Below are 18,523 nucleotides of genomic sequence, written 5' to 3' on the forward strand. Positions count from 1 at the left end.
TCTAAGTAGACAACCTTACTCATTTGGAAAAAGTGGGAATGCTGCAACTTTCTATTCATTTATTTGTGAATTGGTTAAGCTACATTTTCTGAGAATATATTCCTGTAACTTCTGTTGGTGTCAGAGTTTCATTTTGAAAGTGTTACAGTGGGCATCAAGACAATCCAAACCACAGACTGTTTTAGCTGATCCCTGTTTTGTCAGGCTAGGGTTGAACTAGAAGGTCAGCAACTGAGCGAGTTACTCAACCATGCTGAATACAGAGCTATTGCACAGAAAGCATTGCCTTGTCAGCTGAGCAGACTCCAGCACACCTGACTCTATCTGTTGGCTGAGCCCTACAGAGCTCTAATGGATATGTGGAAAAGATTGGGTTTTTAAAAAGCATTTCCTACTCCTCCCCCCTTTCCCCTGCTTTCAGATGGCATTATACAAACGCACAGGACCAGGTGACCTCCTTCACCCTCCTACCCAGGAAGTGGCTGTGTAGAACTATAGTAACTTATGTTGTATAATTTGATGTAGACAATAATTTCACTGGCCATCCAGAGATATAATTTTGTGAATTCTGATCTAGGATAAAATATAATTACTGATGTATGTCTAGCATAACTTTCTTGGATTCTTAGAGTTTTGTTTGTCTGGTGCCAAAGAACTTAAAACTTTCTGGCCATCAGCTATCTGCCTTGTTCAGCTGGATTTACATGTGTGGTATGTGACTTTCGCATGTGGTTGAGGGACAGCAGAAGTTATGTGTTTCTCCTGCTGAGGAGATATTCTCTGTAACTTCAGTATATGACTCCCCATCCTTTTAATCCAAGAATGACTCTTATCTTTCAGGTCACTAGAAAAATATTTTTTTCCTCTTAGTTTATGATAAAATTGGCTGGCAGTGGTCTTTATTTGAAAAGTTATTATTCTCCTTTTTTTATTTTGGTCTCCTTCTGAAGAATTCCTCTACTACACATTGTATCCTAGTTGAATAAGACACCATCTTCTTTGCCCATGTTCCTCCTTTGGTGAGAAGTAATTATGGTAATGTTGCTCATTAGGCACTGTGCATCCTGTGGGCTATGGACTATCTGACCTTAGTTTACCAGTGCAGTAGGATAGCTGTAGCAGTGCCTCATTGTCCCTATCCTGTCTCTTTTAACATATTCAATATGTCTCGTTTTTTCTTCCTTGCGTTCCCCTTTTGCCAGTTTGGGCAGTGGGTCCAGACCCAATGTGCAACAAGCTTGGCTGTCCTTGTTCTACATTTTCTGGTATACCTGGATCAAAAGTCCCCACTTTAGTACTGTACTAAAATGAGGATAGATGCTTTCAATTTAGCACACACCATTATTCAATTTCACTTACTGTTTGACATGAGTGAGGTGTTCTGGTCCTGTAATCTGAACAATTAATTTTTTAAGTAATTGCCTGTCAACTGTGATGGGTCAGCAGCAAAACTGGACAAATATGGGTAGCACTAATGCTGTTTTCCCAGGAGCATTGTTTGCAAGGGCAACTGTGGTATAACCTTTAGGAGAAGACATGGTTCCTCTTCCTCTTTTGACTATAATTCAAGGGGTGAAGTAAGCACCTCAAAGCTAGGCTGCTTTGCCAAAGAACCTTAAAGCAATCAGCCAGGTTGGTAAATGGTTTTCTTTTTGAGATTTTAATTTTTTTTTAATTACTTTTGAAGGTGGGCTTTGAAGTTCTGTGGGGGTTTTTTATTGTATTTTGAGAGGTTGGTGGTTTTTTTTGTTTTTGGTTTTCTTTGAGACTGAAACCAACCTGGTGTTTGATACTGGAGTGTTGAAAGACCAGTGTGATTAACTTTGAAAAGAATCCCAGGTACCTTGGGGATGTTGTAAATCCAGATTCTTAGGAGAGCAAAATGCTACTGTAATGGCTCCACTTTAGAGATATTTCAGTCATCAACTTGTTTTCCTATTACTGTAATGTACTGTACAACGTAATGTTTGGAAATTAGTACCACAGCACAAGAGAGATTTCTACCCATTTTAAATGCATGAGATCTTAGGGCTCTGCGGAGGAAGGCACCTGACTGAATGAAAGGGTTTGTGATTCCCTGAGCTGGGAAGGTGTAGGTGTGAGGGCTGATTACAGGTTGTTAAATGCCTGTACACTCTACTGGTCTGTATAACACCAGGTTGATTTTCATGATTATTCCCATTGAGCAAGTACTAAAGTGATTGTGGGTCTGGCTTTAACTGCTGCACCTATCACCCTTCCCAGGCAAAGGACCTGAAACCCTTTATGCTGGGCAGAAACTCAATGACAACGAGTGGCACACTGTCCGGGTGGTTCGGCGAGGAAAGAGCCTCAAGCTGATTGTGGATGATGATGTTGCCGAGGGTAAGAGTGAGTTTTTTGATCGTTATCTTTGTATCTCCATTTCTAGTCTTTACCTTCTCCCTGTTCTTGTGTGCATCTTTCCCCCCACCCCTTTCTGTTACCACCTGTGTATTATTTAGTGTTACTATGTTGAAAATGAATGTTCAGGTCTGAGACACTGTTCTTAGCCAGCACCAGAAACTTCTGTGACAACTGTAACAACATGAGATACGGGTTTAGGGGACAGGTAAACTTGCACGTATCTCAGATTGCAGAGGTGTTCAGCAAAACTTTCTCTTGATCCAGGCTCTTTTTGAAGTAGACCGAGTACACTCCATTCCTGAGTTAACATGATGGTTTCCAATGTGGTGGAATCAAAGCCAAGGCTCTCTAGACTGTTCCTCTGCACAAACTTTTCCTTGATGATAAACCTGCATGCAGTACATGTGTTACAGAGCATGGATTTATGTCTCTGCTGTTCCTTGATTATTTTTTTTGTTGTTGTTGTTGTTTTGTGTGGGGTTTTTTTTCTTTTCCTTTTTGTAGTTTGGGTATTCTTGGTTTTTTTTTTTCCATTTTCTGCATTTCCAGACAGCTTTTTGAGTTCCTACTTTTTGCAGAGAAATGTAGTTAAAGGGAGGAAAGAAAAGATCAATCAGTCAGGAAAGCTGGTGTGTCCCAGGTTGAGATTTGCATTGAAATGATCAAAGTACTTTAGACTGATCCTTTTCTAATTGCAAAATTTTAGAGATTATACTTTTCTGGTCCATTTCTCCATGACTGCAAGAGCCAGAAACCTATCCTTCTTTTCTTTTGAAGGTCTAAAATTCTCATAGTCATATATCACTTTAGGAACTGGGTTTTTGAGGAAAACATCAGCAGCCTGGAGGCTGATGATAGAATCAAAAAGAGCGGGAGCCCTGGATGCAAAACTGCTGGGGGTATGATTGTGAGTTGACACCCATGGTGGTTTGCCAAAAGCTGAAATCCTCTCTTCTGAGTAGCTTCTATTCAGAATGCAACTAGAGGAAATGGCTCCCATGCACAGTGCCAGAACACTATATCCTATCTCTGCAAAAAGATTTTTTCTTCTCTGTGAATTATTTTAAATACTGTGGTAATTTAGATTATTTGAAAAGCCAGGAGTCAGAAATCTGAAATAAGCCCAAAGAAGTCATCTTACAGGAAAATGGTTTGAAATAAGATTTTTCTCTGAAGTAAATATATGCTGTGCTATATAGACTGTGATTTTGCAAGAGAGATCAAGAAACACATGCAAGAAAAATCATTCTCTCTCCTTGTTGGAAGTCAGCCTTGGTGGTGGCTTGGTCAAAATTAGCTTAAAGGAAAAATGAATTTTACTTAACAGGGAACTTTTTGAGTTAGTGTCACATGCCGGCAAACAGTTCATCCCGGTTAGTTCTAAATTTGAGAACAATTCTTCTGGATATGCTTTTTTAGGAAGCACCACGAGGTGGCACTCTCTGCATTACCGAATCGATCCCCCAAAGCCATCTGGTTTTGAAGTCTCTTTTTCACGAAACTGAGTTTATAAATAATAATGATTCAATCCTGTACTAAAATAGTATACGCATATGTACATGTATATGAATTACATAATTAAAGATGCATTACAGCTAAAAATATTAGTTAAAAGAATGCCATCATGGCAAAGTCAAAAGTCAGAAAAGCCGGAGTTAAGATTTTCTGTGCAATCTGCATCCCACTTCCTTGGGCAGATGATAACAGTCTTCAGTGATGTGGTCACATAGATTTTTCCACAGGATTCTTGCTGTCTTAGGCATAGATCAGAATTCTAAATTGGGCCCCCAGTAGAAATAAACAGCCTATTTGATTTCAGTCTTGTTGCTTGTTTGGAACAATGCATGCCAGGTAAATTTTGCTCTAAATTTAGACCTTGATTTTTTTTTTTTTTAATTCTTTTTTTTTTGGTGGATGTTGTGGGCTACTCATCAATATGTTTATACAGAGCTAAGAAGCTTTAACTGGATTTATTACCATTTCTGTGTTATGTGAAGCAAGTGTGCATCTTTTTCCCATTTTGCAGGTTTGGAAACAAGGCACCAGATTAAAGTTAGATGTATTTGGTACCAGTTTGGCATAGTTTTTTAGTCATTTGCATCAGAATGATTCAGCATGTCTGTAAACTACATCCTGTAAATTAGTTCAACCCTGCTACTTAAAGAATTAGATGTAGACAATTAGGGACCACCTATGAAAAAAAATCTGTAATGAAGTGTGTGACTTGGTTTCCTGTAGGACATCTAAGGCAGAGACAGAATCCAATTCTTCTGGACAGCATTTTACTGTTTAATCACAAAACCTTTGTCCCGCATTCCTCCTGACCTCAGAACAGACCTCAGAACATCAGTGGTAAACGAGACACAAATATTGCAGATATATTCCTCCCTATGACATCTTGCTAGCACCCAAATACCACAGTGGAGGCTGGAATTTTTTCTGTCTCTTACCACTTGAACTAGAGAGTTTCTGATTGCTGTAGTAGGTACAGTACTCTGTAGAGCACAGTGGGGGAACCAGAGGTGAACTCTGCAGGTGGGGCTGATAGGTAATGAGATCAGAAAACACTGGATTGCACTCCACGATTTCCTAGGAAATTGCATCTCTGTTCTGTTTCTGATCTTATATTGCCATGTCCTTTTTAGCTTTTCACTGAACTACTCCTAACTTTCTACACTACTGCTTCTAACACTATTTCTTTTTTATTAAACCAGCCCCAGTTTTCTCATTTTTCACCTTTTCTAAGATTCTGGGCTCACCTCCTCCAAACTCCCTCACTCTATTTTTAATGCCCCCTATATTTGGGCTCCCTGTCCCAGTGTACTCCAGATTTCCCAGTCTTGGCTTTTCTCTCTTGCTCAGGCCATAATTGCCTTGTATTTTTTAAGGTGTAGAAGAGCAAAGAAGGAGTTTTCTTGCCTTTGAGCATTGACATCTCTTAATTTTATTTTTCTAATTTTTTGTTATTTAAAGGTACTTTCTAATTTTAAGAAAATGCACTTCTGGTTTGGAAAAATCCTAAGTTTTCATTTGATAACACTGAACCTTTAAGCCTCTAAGAATCACAGTGGTGGAAGTGAGAAAGTTTTTCTAAACAAATTTCCCCGTGTGCTATTTCAGTTCCTGGAAACTGCCATTTTTCAAACTAAAATAATATTATTTCTGGTGAAGAACCATTTTAGGATTTAAAAACATTTGCATTGGTCCTGACACTTGAATTTCTAAATAGTCAGAAATTTGTGATTGCCTTCAGCTTCTTCTAAGTTTGATCAGCTGTGTCTGCTTGGATTGAAGTTTTCCATGGTCTTTGTATAATTGCATTTATATTTAGATCCACTAGTAAAATTTGGAATAAGGGAAAAAGTTGAATTGGTTTGTGTAATATTTTTTCTTCATATTTGAAGCAGCTGAAAACATTTTTTCTAATAACAACTGTGTTCGTTTGCTGTCTTTGAGTAAAACTTGGTCACATTTAGACAAAATATAAATTGAAAAATTGCAGTTTGTACATGATCATGAGAGGTGATTTAGGAATATTTCAGTGTTTCCAGAGGCTCTAAGCAAGAAAATGACCATCAGTTCATTTAATCTGACTCTATACACTACAAACCAGGATGTATCATCCAAGTGTCTTTATAAATGTGTTCAGCTTTCATTCTATCCCCAACAGAAAAAAAAAAAAGTCACAATTAATAGGAAAAGTCATGAAAGGACTACTGTCTTTTGGTTGATTTTTTTTTTATTTTATTTTTTTTTTATTTTTTTTTTTTTTGTCTTTTAATGCCTGGAAACTCTTAAGGTGAGAAATGGTAGGAGGTTTCAGGAGATAGCACAGAACATTAGAAAGCTCAAAAGTCCCAGTTGATCTAACCTCAGGGAATTGGAGGAGTTTGTCCTGGATTCAGCTGTGGTGACTGGTATGATTCTCAGGTATAATCACACAGACTGACAAATACCTCTTGCAGTGACAGGTCGAGAGTTGTGTATGTATGCTTGCTGACCTGTTGATGCATTAAAGTAAGATACTGTTGCTAAATTTTGTCTATCTATAGCACACTAGAAATATTTACTCAGGTCTTTATACAGTTGTCAAGTTTCACAAAACTAGTGTGAATTTAAATATCTTTGTTCCTTCTGGTTTTTAAACCTGGTGAATTTAACCAGCATGTTAAAATGTTAGGAGAGGGACCAACATGAAAAACCTAAAAACCTTCTAAGAGAGAGGACTTCACCTGTGCAGTGATTATGGTCATGGACAAAACACACTTGGAGAAAATTAATTTGCTGCCAAATAAAAACAGAGTTGAATAGTGAGAAACAAAGACAAAAAGTAAAACAGTGTCTGCCACCCTCTTTATTGGGTTTGCTCCTTCCTGCCTCTCCCCCCTGCCCCCACTAGGCAGAGGAGGGGGCTGGAGAATGGTGGCTGCAGTCAGCCTGTGACAGCTCCTCTCTGACACTCCTTCCTCCTCACCCTTCTGTCTGCTCCAGTGTGGGTCCTACCCATGCAATGCAGTCCTTCATGAAGTGCTCCAGCATGGCTGGTTGCCATAGGCTTTTGGGAAAACCTGCTCCAGTGTAGGCTTTCCAGGGGCTGCAGTTCTCTCAGGAAATATCTACCTGCTCTAGCACAGGAGTCTTCCATGAGCTGCAGTGTAGTTGTCTGCACCACTATGGTCTTCTCTGTGGGTGCTGGAGAATTTCCGCTCTGGCACCTGGAATGCCCCCTCCCTCTTTTTGGTTCTTGGGTTTGAGTTGGTTTTTTCCCCCCTTTGTTTCTTACTTGTTGGTAGCATTATGTCCTTTCTCACACATTTTCCCTCAGGCACCACCATTGTGGCCAAGGGGCTCAGCTGTGCCCTGTGGTGGGTGGGTTGGAGCCATTTGGAATAGGCTATGTCAGGCATGGGATAGCCCTGGCCTCTCTTCACTAAGGCTGCAGCCACCCCACAGCCAACACCACACTGTGTAAACCCAATGCAGAACTGCAGAAAATGTCATGAGAGAAAAAATAATGGCCTTTATGTAGCAGAATTTGAATAGTGGTTGTACAGTGAATGATAGGAAAACAATTAAATTCTTAGTATTTAATTTATTCCTGTTGTTTACTAAATGGACCAAGGCCTGTTTAGAAAAGATACTTGGCATGTGTGACCAAATAGTTAAAACTACTTTAATGAAGAACTATGGAGGGCTAAAATAAGATTGGCTGAAAGGGTTTTCATTCTGACATTGCCCAACTTGTCTTTATAGCATACTGTTTTATTTCATCTATCTGTATGTGTCTGCACTGGTGCCTAGCACACTTAATGAAACATTTAAATGTAGAAGTAGTCTGAAAGTAGTATTTGGTATACTGAATAGCTTGGATATTTTGAGAGGTTGAAATCTGTCATGATGTGGTAAACAGCCCAAGGGGTAGGTTGATGATTTAAATATATGGAGGGCTTTTTATCTGTTGCATTTTTGTGTGTTTCCCTCCTGCCGTGCTCTTAAAAGAAGAGGAATAACATCAGGCACCAGGAGGGAACAATGGAATACATATCAGCAATTTTATGACTGTTCTCACTTCTCTCACTGCTCTATTTATATTAATCAATGTTTATCAAGTGTTTTCAGGAAGTGCACTGGGAAAAGTTGTTTCTGAAGTGTTCATGTTGTTTGGCAGATGGTCTGCTGGATCAAGTAGATCACTGTAGGCTTTAAGGGAGACACTTGGTCTGTGAAGCACAGGGAAAAGTATAGAGCTTGCTGCCCATGGCCCCTTAGGGGCCTGTCTTTTCTTCCAGGTTTTGGCAACTGCTAGACTCATGCATCTCTAGCAAGCCTCTTCACCAAGATTCCATACATTCTTTCTTGTGGAAGCTACTGGGCACTGATCAGATAGGACTTAGTTTGGCTGTTAGTCTGGAAACTGGAGCATGAAGGGCTCCATATAACCTGTTGCTGATCCCCAATATTCCTCCTTGTTCATGTCCTTCAGGCACAATGGTTGGTGATCACACCCGCTTGGAGTTCCACAACATCGAGACAGGGATCATGACAGAGAAACGGTACATCTCTGTCATCCCCTCCAGCTTCATCGGCCATCTCCAGAGCCTCATGTTCAACGGGATGCTCTACATTGACCTGTGCAAGAACGGTGACATTGACTATTGTGAGCTGAAGGCACGCTTCGGTCTCCGCAACATTATAGCTGACCCTGTGACATTCAAGACTAAGAGCAGCTACTTGAGCTTGGCCACCTTGCAGGCTTACACATCCATGCACCTCTTCTTTCAGTTCAAGACCACCTCAGCTGATGGTTTCATCCTCTTTAACAGTGGTGATGGCAATGACTTTATCGCAGTTGAACTAGTCAAGGGGTAAGTGGCTTTCTGTTATTTTCTACCAGCTTATTTATAAATAAACTTATGGGTGAGCTTAAAATGCTTGCATGAAGGGAAATTCACCTGATACTCATGTTTTCTCTATTGGCTGAGCTGTAAGGAAAAGCATTTAAACATAAACACTGAAGCTTAAGATTCCTGATTTTATCACTGACTTCCTCTTGAGGCTGGGGGAAGGACATTTTTACAGTTAGTATTTTAAGTCGTTTGGACATAGTTAAACTAATGTTTTGTTCTGTCAACCTCACAGATTAGCACAGAGGAGGAGGAAATGTGCTGAGGGCTCTGTATCTCTCTTCTTCCCGACTTCCCTCCCCTCCCTTTTTTTTTTTTTCCATTGTAATACTTGTTTTTCTGATATCTCCAGTGAAGGAAAAAGAAAAAGCATATGGGCTGCTGAATTTGTACTTCTGCTGGTAATGCTTGACAAAAAGTGAACTCAGCTTGCTTTCGAGATGCTATATTCTTTTCAAAAGACCAATGACTTATTAAAAAAAAATCCTTTGTTAACTGAAAAATTCTGATCCCTTATGATTTAGTCATGGTAGACATGTTTTCCACAGTTTACTAGTCCTGTTTATTTCAGTTCAATCTGTTTTCATTTTTAGCTTTGCACATACTTCTGTAAGTGGGACATTGAGTAATAAAAAAAACAACAGTCATGAGCTCCTGGTTCTCTATTGAGAATTGAATTTTGTTGTCCTTTTTTTTTTTTTTTTTCTTTTCTAAGTAGAATACTTCTCTTCTACCCTCAGGTGGATTTCTGTGTTTGAAATATATAAATAATTCAGTGTAACACTCCCATGACTTCCGTGTTCGTTAGGGTCTTTATTTTTTGCCAAAAGCATTGCTAATTGTTTTTCAGCTGTTTGAATAAGTCTAGGATCTCATGTGAATTTTAATATAATATTTCAAGTGAGCTTCCCAATTAACTTCTTATGGGGGTTATTCAAAACTCAGAATGAACCTGGGGAATATATGCCCCAAATAAGCATGTCTAGTGTTGCTCTCCAGTACATTTATCAATATTACCAATTTAAAAAATTCATTATATGCACAGACAGTGTTTTTGTGGATCTGAGAGAATTTTGTGGAAAAGCGGAATGTTCTATGGTTAGAATCTGATTACTTGAAATGTTGTCACCTCAAAACCCTAATCCTTACACTTTGGTGGAAAGGAAACAACTATATTCTTTCAAAGCAGTGGCTAATATTTTGGCTTATTAGAACTTTCTAACCCAGAGATATTTCCCTTCTTGACTTTTTAAAGTTAATTTATCAGCTCCGGCTAAAATAAGGGCCAGTAATGCTGGAGTTCTTCCAGAATTTTAACTAGTTCTTGCTATGTTTACAGGTATATACACTATGTGTTCGACCTCGGGAATGGACCTAATGTTATCAAAGGCAACAGTGATCGTCCTCTTAATGACAACCAATGGCACAATGTTGTCATTACCAGAGATAACAGTAACACACACAGCCTAAAGGTGGACACTAAGGTGGTCACTCAGGTTATCAACGGTGCCAAAAATCTGGATCTTAAAGGTAAACTCTAAAAGGCTGATGGATTCCCCCTTCATTCTTGCAGGGCTCAACTAGTGAACAAGAGAAAGCTTACAGTAACCACGTGTTACAGAACAGTAAATCTGGACTTTGCACATTTTGGCTTTTGAATTCATTTATCTCTTTTTTGTTTGACAACTTCTTGTAGCAGAATAGTTTGTCATACTTTGCTTTTTTCAGAAATTGTCATTTTGCATATTTTCCTAGTTAGGTAGCAATTACAACTGGGGTTATTCAGGGGGTTTTGTGAGGGTTTTTTTGTTGTTGGTGTTTTGGGGGTTTTTGTGTGTTTTGTTTTTATTTTGGTTGGTTGTTTTGTTTTGGGGTTTGCTTTGGTTGTTCGTAGTAAAGGAAGCAGAAATTACTTCTTGCACAAGATGTTGCTCTGTTTTTAACTTTCTCTGAACATGTGTTCGCTTTGCTTTATTCATGTTTGGTGGCAAGAAAAGTGACTCTAGAAGGTGTGTAACTTTCTTCTTCCTTTATGTTTACCCCTCTCTCCTCTAGGTGATCTCTACATTGCTGGCCTAGCTCAAGGCATGTATAGCAACCTCCCTAAGCTGGTGGCCTCACGTGATGGATTTCAGGGCTGTCTGGCATCTGTGGACTTGAATGGGCGTCTGCCTGACCTTATCAACGATGCTCTGCACCGCAGTGGGCAGATCGAACGTGGATGTGAAGGTATAATTGATTTCAGAGAGCTTCCCCTCTCCAGCACTCACTTCATACTTCATTGTTGCACTCTGTGCATCTACTTGTTTACCTTGCCGTTCATTTCACTCCTTTGCTTCCATTGCAATATCCTTCACTACACTTATGTCTACCAAATGCAGCTTAAGGATTGCTGGTTTCTGTGAGTGGCTTAGCAGCTCTTTTCTTATATGCTCCATCCCCTATGAGGTGGTACCTTCAGTAGTGGGAAAGGATAGTACTAGGGGATGGACTGCCACTTACTAGTAGTTTTCTCAGAGTGGTTTATTAGCTTTACATTAGTCTTAAAATACTTTGGAAAATGTTCTGAGCATTCAGTTCATTTGTGCTTCAGAACACCCCTTGGCATCCACAGAAGTAAGCATTTTGAAGAACAAATAGGTACAGGGGAAATAGAAGGTAGAAGGAGCTGAAGGGTAAATATTGGATGAAAAGAGGAGTTAATTTTTGGTGAGGTGGGCCTCCAGTGAAAGCACTGGAGGCATTGCCTCTTCTGCCTGGAAAACATTTCTCTTTAGTAGTTTCCCTTTTCCAGCCAGTGTAGAATCATGTGGGATGAGTTACTTTTTGAAGCATGCAAATAGTAGTGATTTCTTGAAGCCTCTTTAAATAATTTGCTGTTCCTGTAAGCTCCCATTAGTTAAAAGAATATTGACATCAGCATCACTGACTCAGTGAAATGCATATGGCTTCAATTCCCAACTCACTTGGGATACTTGCCATCCAAAACTCCAAGGTTTTGCTGTCTGGGTTAAATGACCAATCACCATTATGTCTAGAATCATTCAGTACCAATCTGCTGTGTTTGCCACCAGTCACTAGCTTTTTCTGTAAAGTTTATATGTATGTTTGCTAAGACAAGAAGTATTTCCCAAACTGATCCTTCAAAAATTTCACAAAGTGAAATGACTCCTTGATCATCTTTCCCTACTGTGTCAAGATTACAGGTTACATCATGATGAAGCCTTGCCTTTTGTCAAGACTGTTCCTTTTTAGGATTGAAAGTATCATCTTAGAGATAACTTTGACCAGCTTTAACCAAATTGACCATACAATTAGATCTGATCCCTTTCTTGTGTCTCAGTGTTCTGGGTGGCTGGGAGCTCTTATGCCCCACGCCTCCTTTCATGCTCCCACAATAATACTCTGGTTTGTGAGAATTTTGTGTCCTCTCACAGGAGCTCATTCCATGTCAACTCCCATCTCACAGCATTGGTGGGTATCACATAATTGTAGGCTGCTTTTTTCTGTCTTTCTCTCTTTTTCTTAATACTGTCTATTAATCACTTTGTTCCTTGTGGAAATGAGCAGTGTAGCAGAACTTGTGTCTTTGCCCATTTGTGGGCATGCCAAAAGAAGTACACCTTTTCTGTATCGTTGTTTATAAGGTTAAAGGAAAAAAATGCATTTGAGGTTTATGAAAAAGTCTATTCTATTTATCTTTGATGCACTGAAAGCTCTTCTTTAATATTAGTGATTTTTTGATAACTCTTCTGTTTAAAATTCTTGCAACCCATCGGCTGTTTAGTTGGCATGTGATCTCTAGTAGTCCTCCTCCTTCAGAGGACTTCCCAATTGCACTATTCTGTTGTTCTGTGTATGACTCAGGAATGGAGTCATGATGCTTTCCCAGAAGACTCTGTCCCATTGTTAGAGCTGTGGTGTTTCCTTCTCCTGTACCTGGTGTAGGTCTTTGATTTAGTGTTGTATTGCTGAGGTTGTGTAACATCAGTACCACTCCCAAAACACATAATATGGCACTTGGCTTGTCTGTGTGCTAATGTGGTACCAGCACAGCTGCTGCCTGAATGTGGAGATTGGTTCACTTTCCAGAACGCAAATTCCTCTTCTCTTCTAAAGTCCTTCAAATAGGACTCAAAATTGGAAAGAGACCTAAAAAAATGGGTGATAAGGTCAGTGATGGTCCTCATTCTCTCTTTGGAAGAACTTGATCTTGGAAAGCTGTGTCTGTACTACCTTCCCAAATGGTTCCTGTTCAGTACCAAGGAAACTGCTGAAGAGGAATATGTTCTTTTTGCCAACATATTTAATATTAGTAAAAATCCTAAGAATTTGGTCACCATAAAGCTGTTACATTTGTTGTTGAATTTTTTTTCTTATTTTTTGAATCACAGCAATCTTCAAGGCTTCATCTCAGATCTTCCTTGCTGCCTGCTGGTGCCTATTCTTACAGTTGCCAGTGAAAGTCACACCTATCTCACATCCTCTAAGGAAAGAAAAACTCTAAGCATGTTCAGTCCTTATTTACGTCTCCTTAGCTTGTTTTCATCTGAAGTGATCTTGGGTGCAGTCTTAATGCTTTTAAGGGCAGAAGTCCCAAATAGTCCTTGCTGCCTCATGATGTTTAAATATGTATTTAATAAACAATTGTAGGCTTTTTGTCTGAACAGTTTTCTGTGTGTTGATTTGCTCAACATCTCCATATTTCATCATGAGGGGCAGAGGGACCACATCCATGATGAGAACATGCATGCCTAAAGAAATGTTAATCCATTCCCACACATGAATCTTGTCTTTCAAAGATCATGTGAGAGTTTTCTGCTAATGCTTGTCTTTCATTGTGGCTTTGTTTTCAGAGGCTGAGATTACAATGTGGCAGTTGTTTTCTCAGAAACTGCCAGTTTGATCTCAGGACAGAATCAAAGAACGTGTAGAGGAAGAAAGCCTTGAGAACAGTAGAATATGAGGTGTAGGTCAACAGACAGCACTGTCCTGGCTAAGAGGCACCAGTACCACTACAAAGGGGTGATATTATTGCATCCTGTTCATGTTTGTTATTTCTGTTCATGTATTTCAGTACCCTGTTTCATACCACCAATTAAGATTCACAAGTTTTAACAGGAAAATAGCATTCCTTATTGTCTTGGTTCTGCTGCCACCTCATTTTATTCAGTTTGAGGAAGCCACTGAATTGTCCTGACCACATTGTTCCTCTCATGTGCGTAACCATGATTCAGCCTCCCTGTGTACCAAAGCACACACCTACCACAGTATAGAATTATCTGTGTTCCGTGATGAGTAAGGCTTCTACTTGAGCAGGGAGCACTTTCAAAAAGTTTTATTTATAGGACATCTTTTTCTTTGGAATCTGAAGAATTCTGAGACATTCTTAGTCATATATACGAGTCACTCTTAAAATGCAGGCATCCTTGAGACTGAAATTGGCTGGTCTTTAACAGTGTATAGTAGTGCTAAAAAAAAGACTTAAGGCAAGAATTACTTTATCTCTGATGTCCTATCCGTTCTATCATTACTTCCTTAAATTATAGGGGTTTGTTTAGGCTAGCAAAACTAAATAACCTGCTCATCCTCTTTGTTAGGTGACATATCAGGTCACTTTTGTATCATGCAGCTTCCATGTGTGCTGTACAAACTTACTGCTTTGGCTTTTGAAGTCTACCATTCAATCACCAGTGTGTTTGACAAGATGATAGCTACCACACTGACATGTTTTGTGTTTCAGTGTGTCCTGCAGTGCCATTGCTTTTGGCTGAGGATTTTGAGGGGGATTATCTGAAAGAAGAAAACACAAAAACGTCTGAAATGTCAAATGAGTTTATGGAGTTAAAGCTTCATATCACACACGTTTTTTTCTTTTTTTTTTCCTTTTTTTTTTTTTCCTTTTTTTTTTTTTTTTTTGTTGCATGTGGTGGTTTGGTTTACTTTCATTGCTCTTTTGCAATTGCTACATTCGTGATTTTTCAGGAACAACAGGCAGCTCTTCACAGATCTTGAAGGTCTGATCAGATCTGTAGTGGCAGCTTCTGTTTCCCTGGAAGGGATTTGGCAAAGCTAGAAACCACCTTGCTGCCTGGTATGTTCAGGTGTGCTGTATACAACTCTGAGGAGAATAAATCTTGGGGAGAATGGCATGATACCAATATACTTGTTCATTTTTACAGTTACTTGAGCTCTTGTGCTCACTGCAGCTTTCATCGCTATCTATGACATAACAAGAGGGCCCTTCCTTTTACCACCACCCCAAGAAAGGCATTGGTGAGAGGGCCTGAGAGAAAAGCTGCCAAAGGGAGGGAAGTGGTTAAGACTTAAATGGTCCTTGTGTCAGTGTTGCATCAGGGTATTAAACACAGTGAAGAGACAAAATGAATTCTCAGAAAGGACTTCAGATGGGAGGGCCTCTTCTAGCAGAAGCTTGAAGGCAAGTCGGCCACCTGCTTTGGGCCTTGCTTTTCCCACCCGCAAAATTCATCTGCCAGATATTCATGTATTTGTGATAAAAGTATGAAATTCATCTATGTCTTGCAAACCACTTTGAAATAGTGGGTGGAGGCTCCTAGACAAAGCATTAGAAACTGAAGAAAAGAAGTCTTCTATCAGGACGTAGTTTTCTCCAGTCTCCATCTCAACAGCCTATGACAGGTGGTTGGAAAATTTTTGCTCGTGAGTTTGAGTAATACAGGCTATTCCTACATCAAACATACACAGTTTGAGAGAAAAGATGTCTGCACTATGGTGTATGTGAAGAGTTGGTAGATAGAAGAAATTGTACCAGGTGACCTTCTTTCCCTTCTTTAAAGTAAACAATTTAAACTTCAGCTCAGCTTTTTCTTACTTCCAGACTTTTAAAATGAATTATTCTTGCTTAACTCCTCATTCCTGGTCTTACTAATAGATGAATGGATCAGTTTATTCCATCCACAAAAATCTAGACTGAGTGATTTACTGCTTTTTTCTCAACAGTCCTCGAAAAATTTAAGCAGATGTCCTACCTTTTGTGTAGTTTAAAGAGGATGCCCTCAGTATTAATGAGTAATTTCTGCCTTTGAGGCATTTTTTCACCTCTTTATTAATTTGCCATATGCTCTTCTGTGTTTTCCTTTCTTTTATTTGGACATCCCTATGTTGCTTACCGTGGGCTTTAGAGCTATCTGAAATTCATCTGCACATTCTAAATATTTTCACCCCATCCTTCCCCCAGCCAAACAAAGCTAACAGCAGTGGCTAAAGAACATTTTATTTCTTCTGCAAGGTAGTTTAACATGTGTTTTAGAGATGTTCCTTCTACCTCACCTGTTCCACTAACAGCTTCTCACAAAGGAGACTGATTATTAAACTGGCTGACACTATTCCAGATGTTTTGGGACTTTTTTTTGTCATAATTTAATCTTCTTTCCAGATCCCACAGTAAAATCATAATCTTTTGCTACTTTCCATGAAATAGTATCGTTAACCTTTGGAATTTGCTGGTGCATGAAAAGCATGAATGACACATACAGGCTGGATAATAAGAAACAGATTTTGCATACTAAGCAGTATGTGGAAAACAGCAAATCTAATCTTATGCTTAAAGTCTCACAGCAGGATAATGTCAAAAAGGATTTCACCCTTCATCTGCTCAGTAAAGAAACTTCAAATCTGGTCATACTTCACTTTCTCTCTGGAATCAAAGGTTGTCCATTGAAGAGTGGAGCATTAATTTGCTCCATGATGGTTTGACATCTCTCCTTTTCCTTGCTTTTGTATTCTATTCTCATAGTGCTACTGGAAATATGAGCTTTTCTCTCAGCTACAAAGAAAATGAGGTGCAGGGAAGTAGGAAAAGTACTTGTTTGTTATAGAGAAATTACGTGATTAGAATAAGTGTTGAAAATGATGCATGGAGAAATGCATCCTTCTCCTCTTTCTATTCCTTCCCCTTTCTTTTGAATTTTGTTTAAGGAAAAAGGGATTTTATAGCTCTGCGTAGTAAAGCAGTTTCAAAAGTAGGAAGAAAAATCTGACTATCTTGAACGGGAGGATAATTGCCATCTTGAGTAATTCATAGGCTGTGAAACAGTAGCAAAGATTCAAAATGTTAAAATTCTTAGGAAACACAGGAAATGGCATCTGTACATGTCAGTTATAATTTATTGGGTTGTAAATGTAAAAGAAGACAATGGGGAAAGGAGAACTACCAATCTTTCTTCAGTATTAGCTGTGGTATTAGAACTTCTAAGAACAGAAGGTTAAGAAGGTAAGTATGCCCTTCTTAAACAACCATCTTTTGAGCCATGAGGTTGATGATTTGGTGTTTTCTTGTTCCTGTTGTGCTGTGTAATAGAAATATTTAACCTTCAGTGACAGGGGATTCAGGAGGTGCTGCCTGTGCTCTCATCTTTGTCCTCTACATTTTCCATTCTGAAAGAGAAAACTTAGAATCAAGGTATAACACACAAAAAATCCATGTGGCTTCTTTGTAAACTGGACTCCATTAAAAAGAAACAAAACAAACAAGCAAACAAAAAAAAGAGGCCCAAACAAAATCTAAAAAAATAAATCCTGTGCCTACGTGGAAGAGCATCAGTGGTATTGTTTTGCTTTTAATGCTCTTCAATTTTCAGAAAGTATATTTGGATCTTTAGACAGTCAGATTTAGTAGATCTGTGATTTTTTTTTTTTGTTTGTTTTTGCCATGTGGACTATGATTTGACCACAGATAACAAGACCATTCTGACCTAGGTGAAAGAATGAGCTGGTACTCTACATTTTTTCGATTGCTCTGATGACTGATTAAGACTACATGGGTCTAAAGCCTGAGCTGTCTGCTTGCCTGTTGATGTGAGGTTTTTTTAAGGATGTGTTGAAATCCATGAGCAGGTGACAGCTTGTGAGGGGGCAAGGTGCTACTGTCACTTATATCCAGTGTAAGTTCAGTTCTTTGGATAAACAGAAATTTTTTTCTTATAGAATTATCAGTCCTCTGTGGTTTTCTGGCAATAAATCCACTTTGGACAAAAAGCCAAACAAACTAAATATATGCTTGACTGAGGTACTGAAAGTCAAATAGATTTTTTTTACTTAAATGGATTCTATGTATTTCTCAAATAAGACAAAATCTCTCTAAAATTATTGGTAAATGCTGAGAGATGGGTTTAAGAATGTGATGTTTTTTCTTCTCTTTGTATTATCTGTGAATTTTGTGATTTTGTGTATGCATGAATGAAATGCATTTCTTCTCTTTTTATTTGGTTTTGTTATCTGTTGGTTGCGTTAATGTAGTCATTGTCCCTCTGCGCCCTTGTTGCTTAAATTGTCATTTCTGCATGTTTTGATTATGCATGTTGGCTGTGATAATTATACCAGCTTTTATTTATTCAAAGTGATGTTACCCTGGTTCATCTGCCTTTATACTAACCTGTTGTTTTTTGGTTTTACTTTTTGTTTGTTTGGTAGGGGGTTTTTTTGTTGTTTTGGTTTTTGTTTCATTTTGGGTGGGTTTTTTTTTTTGTTGTTTTGGTTTCTGTTTCATTTTGGTTTGTTTTTTTGTTTTTGTTTAGCTAACAAAGTTGAGTTGACCAAAGCTGACCTGCAAGGTAGAGAAGATTGTTCTTCACCATTACTGGTTTTAATGAAAGATGCTTTTATGTAACATTTGGTGCTTTTCACTGGATGCAGTCACACCTCTAAGACAGGAACAGAATGACAATCTCCAGTATCTCTGGAGGGGGATAGAT

General features: G+C 38.8%; 1 protein-coding gene across 5 annotated transcripts in view; it reads left to right on the forward strand.

Moving 5' to 3' along the window:
* NRXN3 (neurexin 3) overlaps window positions 1–18,523 on the forward strand; it is a gene marked incomplete at both ends in the record, with an annotated part of 923,636 nt that overhangs the window by 375,792 nt on the left and 529,321 nt on the right. For all 5 annotated transcript variants that reach the window (XM_082282834.1, XM_082282836.1, XM_082282835.1 and 2 more), the window contains 4 exons: window positions 2,245–2,364; window positions 8,369–8,750; window positions 10,129–10,319; window positions 10,845–11,018. In XM_082282834.1, coding sequence (XP_082138960.1) covers window positions 2,245–2,364; window positions 8,369–8,750; window positions 10,129–10,319; window positions 10,845–11,018 — 867 coding nt within the window. The remainder of the gene's footprint in view (window positions 1–2,244; window positions 2,365–8,368; window positions 8,751–10,128; window positions 10,320–10,844; window positions 11,019–18,523) is intronic.

Source organism: Coloeus monedula (genome assembly GCF_965178545.1).
Source record: "Coloeus monedula genome assembly, chromosome: 6".
Classification (NCBI taxonomy): Eukaryota; Metazoa; Chordata; class Aves; order Passeriformes; family Corvidae; genus Coloeus; species Coloeus monedula.